General features: G+C 41.3%; 1 protein-coding gene across 1 annotated transcript in view; it reads left to right on the top strand.

Annotated features, from left to right (window-relative positions):
- Nucleotides 1-12,649, top strand: part of cpamd8 (C3 and PZP like alpha-2-macroglobulin domain containing 8) — a 47,284-nt gene that overhangs the window by 15,746 nt on the left and 18,889 nt on the right. The window contains exons 20-28 of the mRNA XM_085265612.1: nucleotides 836-1,067; nucleotides 3,208-3,361; nucleotides 4,420-4,535; nucleotides 4,679-4,730; nucleotides 4,816-5,114; nucleotides 6,211-6,279; nucleotides 6,368-6,524; nucleotides 6,712-6,888; nucleotides 8,329-8,410. Of these exons, the coding sequence (XP_085121738.1) occupies nucleotides 836-1,067; nucleotides 3,208-3,361; nucleotides 4,420-4,535; nucleotides 4,679-4,730; nucleotides 4,816-5,114; nucleotides 6,211-6,279; nucleotides 6,368-6,524; nucleotides 6,712-6,888; nucleotides 8,329-8,410 (1,338 nt within the window). The remainder of the gene's footprint in view (nucleotides 1-835; nucleotides 1,068-3,207; nucleotides 3,362-4,419; nucleotides 4,536-4,678; nucleotides 4,731-4,815; nucleotides 5,115-6,210; nucleotides 6,280-6,367; nucleotides 6,525-6,711; nucleotides 6,889-8,328; nucleotides 8,411-12,649) is intronic.

Raw genomic sequence — 12,649 nt, forward strand, 5'->3', positions numbered from 1 at the left:
AGAGAGGAGCAAATGTGGAAAAAAAATGATAGCGTGAAAAAGATACAGGAAAAATATTTACAGAGAGCAAAAAGGAGGTGAGAAATATGTGAAAAGCAGAATATAGGTAGAAGAAGAAAGGCGAGAGTAGAGCTGGAAGAAAAAAGATTGGAGAGTACTGGAAAGGAAAACGTGAACATGACAGACTCTTGGAAGAAATTTGTGAGAGGAAAGGTGCGAGGCGGTGCTGTATGCCAGACGGCCGATCTTCCATCATGCAGCAGCATCCGCCACTTCTCCCACTGGGTGTGAAATGCCTCATTCAATCTTGGAACAGACTCTTACTTTCTCAAGAGCTCCTTCCATTCATGTTTAGCCAATATAAATGAATTGCCCATAGATTTCCATATGCTTGATTCCCTTGGATGGGACTTCAGCTCTCACTAATTTCCTGTGAAGTGCAGAGCTCTGATTTTTCCTTAAAAGTATATTAAAATGGATTTTGGACGGCTTTGATCAAAAGGAAGGCTGTACATGCAGTTTTTGAAGTTTATTGTGCCCTCTTGCAGTTTGCCAAGACCAACATCCAGTGAGCGCTGCCAATAATGACTCCAGCTCATTTCTTTCAAAGAAACAGATTGGGTCAACACCTGACCGTCCCTTGAAACCATCCATTTTAGAGTGTTTGCTGTAGTTATATTGGTGCAGATGTTGGTGTTGACACAGGTGCTAACATTAAAGTAATCTCCAGCCTTTGATCAAGCTCTTCCTTGTAGTTGATGAATTTTAATAGCTTGTCTTAAAAAGAAAATATGCTCGAATTATTTTATTCCACTGTTGTTTCTCTACGTAACAGCTCTGAAACTGGGGAAGCTGAACTGCACCTGGATGCGCCGGATTCAATCACCACATGGGTGGCAGAAGTTGTTTCCCTGTCCGAGCAGAAGGGGTTGGCGTTAGGAACGAGAGCAGAGCTTCGCACCTTCAAGCGCTTCTTTGTGGACTTTACGCTGCCCTACAGCTTAATCAGAGGGGAGCAGACCAAAGTTCCCCTCACCGTCTACAACTACCTGCCTACCTGCTCTGCGGTAAGATGTTTTCTTAATGTGGCAGATGGACAGGTCTCTGACATTAGTTCCTAGCAACTGCCTTCAAGTCCAATCTTGACATCATATTCTTTAAGACAGGACATGTCACATCTGTGCTTTTTAATCATTTATGACTTGTAAACCATCGCAGAACATATTTTTTAATACATTTTCACTAATTATAGGTTTGTATGACATGTTATGCAAACTCTTGACAGTTAGTTTTAACACTAATCCTAAAATGACTCCATCTAAACTTGCTAAGAGTCTATTAGAACATCAAGTTAGGAACCACAATGACGTCACTGAGACGTCTCTTCCTATTTAAAGGCAGTTTTTCCTTCCCACTGTCGCCAAGTGCTTCCTTACATGGAGTCGTTGGCTTTTCTCGCTATTATCGTAGGGTCTTTAACTTACAATATAAAGCACCTTAAGACAACTGTGATTTGGTGCTGTATAACAGACCATTCTCACTCCTGAGGCGTAATATACCGATGATTTGTCACGTCCCAAGGTGTTAAATAGGAACGCGCCCGGCGCGAAAGGTGACCTTCAGCATTCTTATGCTGCGTGCTGGGTTGTGGATGAAATCCAGTAGAACGACGGTCCCGTGGTAATAGACGTTCCAGCCATGTATTCCAGCCCTAACCATAACCTCATCCCTAACCTTAACCACCACTTTAATGACGTTAGATAGTGTTTTCCAAAGCGATTTAAGTAAAATAAACGTACATGTGTAGATTCATTCCAAACGGTTCTCCTGTTTCCTAATTTTTCCGATCTCGTAATATAGAGACGTGTTGGGTGCCCGGAAGCGTAATATACCGACGATTTGTCACCTAGCGTCAAATGTTACGCTTTGGGAGTGAGAATGTGTTGCGTATAAGTAAAAATTACATTAAAATTGTATTAAAGTGAAGAAGAGCAACCCATAATGTAGCGCCCGAAAAATTAAAAGACCACACTAGGCAAATATCTCAGTAATCTGAATTTGATAGTTAAATAAAAGACGTAGGCAGACAGACAGACTGCTCACAACTCTCACTATGATCAGACCCCAGATTTGGTTAAGAAAAAAGTTTCTAAGAGGAAAAGAGAGAAGGATCATCAAAAAAGAAACTGCAGGTTTGTCAGTCAAATGAGGCATAAAGTAGGTGCTCCGTTTAGTTGTTAGACAGAAGTAGGTCAACGATAAGCTGATAAAATCCATAGTCATAGAGATTTGGGAATCTTGGAACGGGATGAAACCAGCCAACACACAAATGAGTTCTCAAACCACTTCAGGACCCCTTAGAACACCTCGTTCCAGCGGATCTTTATGCAGAGCTTGTGGTTCAGACCGGATACGTCTTGGAATTTGTCCAGTCCTTCATTTTGTTCATAGCTCTGCACTAGAAATGGCACATGCCATAAATCACAGAGGATTATCCAGGTAGGAAATATTAAAATATAAGATGCAAATAACTGTGTTGATCTATTTCTTTAAATTATTATTTCTGCATGTATCAGAACTGGTTCGATATTATATACACATGCAGAACAAATATTTTCAACTGAAATAACTTCTTCGGTAGTAAGTATAGGTTTGTAATGTGACCATGAAGAGATTAGCCTAGTATGTTTGTTTCAGCACTTACTCCGAAGAGCCTTCTAAGCTCTGTCCTGGCCTTAAATGGGTCCATCCTGCACGCCATACGGATGACATCATGATGTTTGCAGATGAGCCTGTTAAATGGCCTGTGCGTGTGCTGCCCTGATGTCATGTTAGGTGAATATGCAAACCAGAATAGCCCATCCTTTGATGTCCACCCCAGCAACATGTGATTCCTATATTTTCTGCTCAGTTATTTATGACTTGTGGCATGCGGATAAAGAACAGTTAAAAGATCCTTCTGCATTACTGAGCCCTGTGAAAATTGGACGATGAGTGGAACTTAATCCTTCAGGGAGTTTGAGAAGCATGAGTCAGTCAGCATGGAAAATTCACAGTGTGATTTAAAAAATTCGCCCTTGCTTTCAGAGCTTTGATGAAGCACGCTATATGAGGGAGGGGCGTGCCTAACAGATATGATGTCATTAAAGGCTATCAGAGGAGATCGCTTTTCTCTGATTTGTCTCTTCTTCTCCTCTCCACTCGCAGGTTCATTTAAAAGTGTCGGTTCCAGAGGGCATCAAGTTTGTTGGCCATCCTGGAAAGCTTTATCTCACCAGGAAGAAGTGTGTTGCTCCTGGAGAGGCTGCTCCTACAAATATTGTATTGTCGTTCACTGAGCTGGGATCAGTTAACATCACAGGTATCCACAGAGCTCAGTCAAATTCATAAAACTCGCTTATTATTTTATTTCTAGTACTACGTTGATAAAGTGGCAGAAATGTTTTAATTAGGAAGCCATAATTATTTTGTTGGGACACGTATATGTGAGCCACAGGGCAAAGTCAGAGGGCAATTTTTCACTTCTTCCAACTGTGGAGAAGCATCTGTGCAGCAGTGCATGCTCATGGATGGTGATTGTGTTACCAGTACTATAAAAGCACAGACCTGACAATGCCATAAAGTTCCCATTCTCTAGATCAGCCATTCTTTAGAAAAAAAGAATGATGCAAGGTTTTGATGCTAATGTGAATGTTACAAGATTGATTTGTGCTGACTCATGGAAATGGCCTTATTTGCATTCTTTAGTGGCGTGGCACTTACAAGCAACAGCAAGCTTTCACCAGGACTTTGGTCCACTCAGTGTGATTCCACACAAAAGGGCGAGCCTATGACTGAGGAAAGCTTTGCTGGCCAAGGAGCCGTGTGTGTGATCTGGTCACCCACCCAGGTTACAAATAGTCCCCTCCGGAGCGCATGTGAAAACAAAGCAGGCCAGCAGTGGGGGAGTAACCAGAGCTGCACTGTGACACTCAGTGGCATGTTGATGAGTTTGCAGGTCACTGGCGGCCAATGGGCCCCCCATGGCCCCACTCCTAGTCCACTAGCCCCTTGTGTTTCCTTCTCACTACACACACACAAAGAGACACAATTGGCACAGGGCCACATTTCCAGTGGGCTCCCCAGCAAAAGAACTGGGAATCCTTTTACAGATATGCTTGTCTTGTCTAATGTATTTTGATGTCTGGAAATTTTGCAAAACATATTTATTTGACTGCTGATCATCTCACTAAGAAACTAATTAAGGTAATTAGAAAAAAAAAGTATCCCAAATAGACTTACAGAAGTACAGATGGGAACAGGCTCACTATGCCTCATTTCCCTGGCTAAAGAAGAGCAACTGCTCAAGCCACTGTCTCTGAAGCTGCATATGGTGTCAAGAAAAACAAAATCTTAAGCTGACTTTTGTTCTGTACACAGCTCGTGCCATTGCCTTTAGTGAACCAGGCTGCTGCTCAGATGGATTCCAGATAGGCAAAATAAGTAACGACATGATCCAAGGCCAGGACTATGTCCGTAGGACTGTCCTGGTTGAGGTAAGAAAGCTGAGATTTTCCTTTAATGTTTTTTTTTAATCCTTTAATCTTTTAATAAGAAAGAACTACTTTTTTATTGTTTGTTTTGTGTATTTCTGTAATGTTTTTCTGCATCTTTTCTCTTGCTGCCACCCTGTTTACAGCCAGAAGGCCTGCCCAGAGAATACACCTACAGTGTTTTCTTCTGTCCAAATGGTCAGTGTAAATCATTTTTAATTGATATAGCATAATGAGAATAAACTTTACAAAGTTCAAGTTTATTTTGCATTTCATTTCTCAGAGAGGATTCATATTTCTACCCCCAACAAATATGAGTATCAGTATGTGAAAAAGCCAAGCAGGATGAACCAGTTCCTGGTGGCAGTAAAGACACACAACGATGCCCATTTTGCCCTCTCTGCCAGTCCCCACGACAGCGTAGAGATGCTGGAGATCGTACTCGGGGGCAGGCAGAACACTCGTTCCTGGATTTCCGCTGGCAAAATGGGCGAGCCTCTTGTCAGCGTCCCTACGCCAGGGATCCTGTCTTGGGATGAGTTCCGCAGCTTTTGGATCAGTTGGAAGGGAGGTGTGGTACAGGTAAGAAGAGAAAGGAATCATAGATGTAACACTTCCAAATGTACGGCAGATTTGCTTCGAGGTTGTGCTCGGATGCTCTGACACAAAAAGAAGTGCGGCAGGCCATGGGGTCTGTGTGTTAGGAGAGCTGGCGTCGTTTTTACTGGTGTGCCTCTGGGTGAACTCACACTTAACAGGGGACACTGAGGGCAGTCGATGATCCATGGCCAAGGACTTGCATGGCAGTGAATGGCTGGCACACCACTTCCCGGCTCCAGCCACAGCATTAATTAGACTTGCACCATTCACCAAAGGCAGTAATTAAAAAGCCGCGTATTACTTCCCAAAGTACTTTGGGAATACATTTATTTTCTACAACACCAATAGCGTTGGGAAATGGATGAGTTTCATGGTCTTATGGTGTAATGTGATTATGAAATTAAACTCTTATACGGGAGAGCAAGTGTGCTCTGCATGGGTCTGTGTGAGTGTTTGTTTTTGGGATTATCTGTGGGAGGTGCATGAATCACAATGGCATCACCAACAGCTGGAAGAAGGACCAGCTGGAAAGGAACTGTACCAGTAGGTTCACAAACCTATCCCATAAAAATTAAAATCTTTAACACTGTTAGCATGTTCATATGGGTTTTTATATATATATATATATATGCTATGAGAGAAGTCAAAGCCATGGCTAAGAATTTTCACTTTGTACCTCTATATGTACCAGTGACAGGAGGGCACCTGCTTTGTAACACACTAGTGGAAATCCCTTATTTTATTCAGTTTGAATGGGTACCATCCAGGCAGTGCCCACTGTGGATTTGGGACCTTTTCCATCTACTGATCGTCTGGATGGATGTTGTGTCTTGCTTTAAGTAGCAAGAGAACCCAGTTATGAGTTATGAGACTGCAGATGCAGTCAAACAATAAAGGGGTGAGGAGGGAACTGAGTTCTTGGAGCATAGTTTCAGTAACAGATTATCTGTCAGCTATCTTGGGTCTAATCTGTGCCAATGTTTTTGTTGGTATCGTCTATAATGGGGCAAAAATAATGAAACATTTCAAGCAAATGCAGAATAATAATTACAAATAATTATTCCTGCGTTCATTCCAGGTGGGCCATGGTTTACATCCAACCAATGAATCGGTCATCCTGCGATGGGCAGGCCAATTCACAGGACAGGTTTGACACTTTTATGACATCTTTGTTCCAACTCCAGGAAATATCTTTAGAGATCATTTCTGTAAAAATACCTTTTTTTTTCATCCAGGTGCGGCACATAGGCTTTTCTACAGGCTGGGGCTCAGTAGGGGAGTTCAAGATTTGGAGGAAGGAAGACTCTGATGACAACCACAATGAGGCTTTCACACTTGGAGTCCCACAAAACATGGTGCCTGGATCAGAAAGAGCTGCTGCATTTATGATTGGTAAACTGTTTTCTGGTTGGATGCTTATATATTCCATATACTATTATTACTTCCACCATTGTGTCATTTACATCTGAAAAAAAAACTATTTTAGATCATGCAATCCTCAAGCGAATGGAACTAATATACAGCACATTTTGCAGTGTCAGTAAGTGAAGTGTGTTTGTGTATCTTGCTCTAATATCAGGTGATGTTATGGGGCCAACTTTGCATAACCTGGACAAGCTCTTGAGGCTACCCTTTGGGTGTGGTGAGCAGAACATGATCCACTTTGCCCCCAATGTCTTTGTTTTGAAGTATCTGCAGAAGACCAGGCAGCTCAGCCCTGAGGTTGAAAATGAAGCAACTGACTACTTACTTCAAGGTAAAGAAACTGAATCCTAACAAATCGCTTCCTTGGATCAGATATTCAGTATTTTCTTTTCCTCGTAGGTTAAATATGACCTCCTCGCTTAGACAAGCTCTGATGGTCTCTTTAGAATTATTTTTTCATGTCCAAATGTGCTTGAGCTGCCATCAGAGTATTTAAGATGAATAATATATTAACGAGATGCTGAGTTAACTCAGTAACACCAATATGGTGATTCTTAAACATATGGATTACTTTCAGTACCACAGATTCTGCCATTTGTGCCCTCCCAAATACCCACCGATGTAAACCCAGTTAGAGACCAGCGCTTTAAACACAGGAACAAGGAAGTTATTTAAGTTCTTCAAGAGTGTGTCATGAATTTCAACAAGTCAAATCCTTTCTGGCATGAAGCTGCGCAAAGTGGCGTCATGCTCAAAGAAAGGAATGATTTCTAACAGTTTGCTGTTTTCTTAAAGTTATGCATCATAATTGGGCTGTCTGCAATCAACAAGAATATAGTTTACCTTGAATAACAGAGTTCATTTATCAGACAAAAAGTTTTTTGGCAGCGGAGCCTTGGACTGGCTGGGATTCAAAACTTTGAATCGTAACCCGAAACATAAAGGTTTATTCAGAGTTATCAAGATTAGTCTTTGTCCCTCACAAAGATATAAAAGGAAAACTTCAACTTTAATAAATGTCAATAGGCTTTATTATTGTGCCACACAAGGACAGGTCACCCTGCACATATATGTAAATTCAAGAGTTTGCCTTTGACACTGGGGCTGACCCTAAAACAAAGTGGAAATTCAGCTACCGAGTGTTTACTGTCTTAGGTACAGCAACAAATGTTTGAATATTGGTAAATTATTATATTGTGGGCTATTTTTCTTGTTCGTTTGTGTTTTTTAAGACCTGAAAACTATGCTGGATTCACCCTCTTGGAGGCAAGCACCAGAACATCTTTGCACAGTTTGCTTCGTTGCATAGTTGCAAGTGAAACCACTTGACTGCATATGTAAGAACATCGAGAGCATGTCCGAGTAAATGTTCTGTTTTCCTTCATTTATTTAGTCGCAGCACACTATGCACCACAGAGCTGGGTGAAGAATCAGAAATCAATGCCAAAAGAGAATTTTAGGGATCCAAGAATACCACAAATGTTATATTTTTGAAATGTATTTGAATTTTTTGGCTACCTTTTAATATACCGTGTTTAGTTTCACTGCGTTGATTCTGGTCTGCCTGATCTTCCAAGCTCACACGGGCTAGTTAACATGGTGGTGCTTCTCCTGCACATTACTTTTATTCTGTGCACATTTCTGCAGTGGTGGATAAAAACGAAAAAAATACATCCACCTCGAGATTTATCAGCAAACCTGAAAAAGATGTACATAATTTCTGCGTGTTCTTAGGAACCAACCTTTCTTACAGTACTCTCTTCTCATCCAGGCTACCAGAGACAGCTGACCTACAAGCGGCGGGATGGATCATACAGTGCTTTCGGAGAGAGGGATTCCTCTGGCAGCATGTGGTAAGTAGCTGTAGGTGTAGTTGCTGAAATGTGCACAACACATACCATCTAAGCTATGCTTGGCTGTAGCCACATTCTTCAGCTTTCAGTGGGACATAGGTTGCCGGCCAAAGCAGTAAAGTTTTTATCAAAACCTTCGTACTCTGTGCTCATATTAATCTATTCCTGTTGGTATGTTTAAATCTCTGAGTTTTTCCCTTTCGAGTGTTTACTGCATGTTTACAGTGCCTGGAGGCAGGCAGGCAGACAACCATGTTAATATTTATAAAACTCAATTCGGTTGTCTCAATGGGGAGCTCCACTGCTTGTATTTTGAGGCCCACGCAGAATGTACATACCTCTGGTTGATTTATGAACTGAGGTGGGTATTGTGATATTTAGTAGAGCTAACACCGTGAAACAGCAGGTTACATAAATGACAGAGAATCATAAACAAACTGCATAATTGGATCCCTGAGGTAGGCAAAGTTGTCAAGATTTATTTGCAATTAATCAGGGTTCATATCCGTAGCGCTGAGTGGACCCATGCTGCTTTGGCCCCACAAACAAGCTCTTAATGCCACTATTGGAGACAGTGTTATAAGTTGTCTGGAGCCACTTTACCAAAAAGGTTTTACCTTTTTTTGACATGGTCTAGAAAATAGAAATGGTGCATGTCTCCTTATGACTCACTACCTGGGTGTAATTGGTAACATTAAACCGCTGCTGAAAGCTTGAACTCTTCCCCTGATGACTGTGAGAGGATATGAGGATGTAACCAGCAGCGGTTTGGAGTTTTCCTTGGCACCCAGGGTAACAAGTGTGGGCTGTGGGCACAACACAGATGGACACAGATGGTGAACATTCAGTAAAACTGCATCAGACACTTTATGAATCCATCAACAACATGTTTGCATCCAAAACAAGCCCAGCTTTTGCTTCAGACTCCGGGTTCATGAGCAGAGCACTGCTTTACTGCCTGCTTAAAAGCAGCTGTAATGCAGTGTTAATGTATCCCAGGATGTGAAAATGTATCAGTATGGAAATTGACAGGGTTTAATGAAAATACAGAGCAGAATGACACAGGCTGGCAATAATGGTTAGGTGTGTAGCGCTAATGATCTCTGATGCCAAGGCCGTTAACAGTTCACAAACTGGGCTGAACGTTCGCTGACTTGATGTTGTGCAAAAGTAGAGAAACGCTGGCAAAGAAAGAAATTATGAGATGTGTTTCTGACCCTTTACCTCTTTCATTCTTATGGTGATAAGAATTAAAAGACCAATATTTTGCAAATACAAAAATATAGAGATAGAAGAAGCAAATGATGACTTCACCCAGTCATTCGCACTGGAGCTGAGTTTAAGCTGAGTGCAGGGCTGTCAAAAATAAAGCCCGGGGACCAGAATCAGCTCGGTAAACACTCCAATCCAGCCCAGCTTTGGAAAATGTAAAGTAGGGCCTAAATTTTTAACTTTTATCTTAACTTTTAGAATTTTTTTCTAATGATAAAGACATTCCCATGGCCATTCTTACTACACTGAAGTAATTAAGTAATAGTTAACAATTAAAGGACTGAAAAGTTCTCCTATAGAAATTTCAGTTTTTTACAGTGTCCACAGTTAAAACAATAAATAGGGCATTCCTTAGAATTAACAGACACCTGGGCAATGAGAAGCCACATCTTTTTCTGTAATTTTACACATTTCCTTTTTCCAATTCTTACCCCAAAGAGTTGTGCTGACAGACATTTTTCATTTACTTCAAGCAGAATTTCTTTATCATACAGAAAAACTGAGACATACAATTGAATTTGCACTTCTTTTTCTTATATTAAGATATCTCCAAGATTAAACATGCATTTTAACCTCTATACACTGACAGAAAGGAGAGTTTCACTGATCCGACCCACATCAAAGTGATTTGTATGCGGCCCACAATGTAAAATGACTTCGACATCCCTGGCCTAGAGATTCGCTTTATGGTCCACACCATCTCTTCTGGTTGGAGCCAGGATGTTCCAAATATGGGAAGGGAGCTAGAGCAGACGAGTGCCACTTGATCCTGACTGGGGTGCATAGCTAATGTGTACACATTGTACTTAATGCCAAAATTGCCTTGTCAGTCTCTCTAGACCAGGCATGTCTTTTAAGCCAACCACGCCCCTAGAAATACCTCCTTTCAGGCCTGATATTTGCTTCATATTGGAATTAATTTCAAGATGATCACCAGCACACCGAATCGTATGAAGTGGGTTTAGCGAATGACATCACATGGACTTGTGGAACCAATTTACAGACTTACTATTTAATGAGAGAGGTTGACTCATTTTCATTTGGGGTCTATTGAAGGCAGAGATTCCTGTTTTGTTTTGTTTTTTTTAAGCCAGCACCTGGTGATATTGTACTTTAAAGTACTTCTGGATTGTCTTCAATTTAAGATGTGAAGCCCGTTCACTGACAACATCAGTTTCCCCTCACTTAATCCCTAATGTGACCTTTACCCCTAAAAGTAATTGAAGCCTTGAACTTCATTTCAAACTAGAGGTATGAATTCACTATTCGGATACAATTACAAGATTTTTACATTCCCCCTGCACAATATTTTTAATATTCCAGGCAGACAGTAAATAAAACTTCAGAGTGAAGGCTGTCTTGCAAACTGCAATAAGCCTTCAAATTGTCTTGTATTCTTTAATTTTAGCTAAAAGAATAAAGCAAAGTTGTAGTAAATCAAAATGTGCTTTAAAAACTTGTTGCTTTTTCCTTATATAATTATCCTTAATAATAGGGTTTAGTTCTTGGCTCTACGTGTTGAGACCGGCATGTCATTTGTGTCTCGACCCAAAGGTTGATCTGACAGCATTAGCAGGGTTACAGGCTGAATACCTGAGATTAAAAGAACTGATACACAATGCTGTATTAACTTAATATCTGTTTCCATTCCTGTGCCAAACCTGTATGTCAGTGTTTGTGTTGTCGCTTGCCTTCTATTTGCAGATGTGTTGTAAAATATGTTTTAAAGTAAAGCCATTTACTGTGTTAACTATATGATATATATAGTGAATCCAGGCTCGTTACAGTAACGATAAGCACTTTCTCTGAATCCACCTCGTAAAATTCTCCTTAACGCTTATCAACCTCAGCTTTATCATGGAGCACACCCATGTATTGTCTCAGAAAAGTCCTTTAGCTCTGACGGGGCTGAATAAGTGTAGCTCATAGAGAGGATTTGGATGTGTGGAGTCAGAAAACAGGAGAAACAATAAGTGAAGGCGAGAGTCGTGAGATGGTGACCTTAGTCGTGGGGTGAGTGGTGGAAGTGAGCTTGTCTACTGCTTCCTTCCTTCTCCAAGCTAAATCATATTTACATTTTCCAGTACCTTTCCCTGAAGCCTAACATTTAAAGTCAGTGACACAATATCACTTAACATTATAAAAATTCCAGCGGACTTCTGGCTTCAGCCCTAGTTTTGTCTCTGGGGAGGAATAATCCAGGTTCCAACCACGGAAGATTTAATGTTTTTGGTTTATGAGTGCAAAGATCTTTTTTTCCAGTTCATCCCCTCTGGTACTCTTTTCTTGGAGTGTGATCTCACTTACAAGCTGCGTTGAGAAACTAGAGTGTGACCTGTTTGTTTATTCCGTTATTTCTCTCTTGTGTTTCTTTCTCTTTGTTGTAAACAGCTTACCTCATCCTGTGAGTCTCTTTTGGTAAGGGGGTGCTGTAATGGAATGTCTTGCTGTCACTGAGCAGTTGTTGGCCAGAGACTGCTGCTTTCTACCAGTACCGGGAGGTCTGTTGTTTATGGATGCGTGTATGTTTATTAGCTCAGCCGTGTCCCCCTGGGCTGACCTTAGCCTTTCTCCATTTCTCCCCTGGTTCTTCTCCACTGTTGCCCACTAAAGCCACAGCTCATAAACTCTCAGTTGCACTCCCAGGCCAACTGGATTCCCAACCTTCGTTCCTGATATTCATGTTTGTGTAAGTTTCGGAATGCTTTCGGGGAATCTTCGAATCACAACCAGAAACATACTTGATTGGCCCGTGTGCAATTTCACATTCCCAAGAGCACAGCTGCCGCATCCTGTAGCACTGATCAAACCCTGCCGCACCCATCTGCTCCCCTCCTTACTTCCTTGCTTTTTTCCATTTCATCAGCTCCATCTATACATACCAGTCCTCTTGGAAAACAACATCCCAACATTTATGGACGTCTCTATCAGCCCCTCTTCCCATTTGTTGACAGATAGAAAGAGTGT

This window comes from Mchenga conophoros, linkage group LG23, assembly GCF_057382185.1.
Source record: "Mchenga conophoros isolate Kocher_MC1m ecotype Shallow Benthic linkage group LG23, M_conophoros_male_GT1.1, whole genome shotgun sequence".
Taxonomy (NCBI): Eukaryota; Metazoa; Chordata; class Actinopteri; order Cichliformes; family Cichlidae; genus Mchenga; species Mchenga conophoros.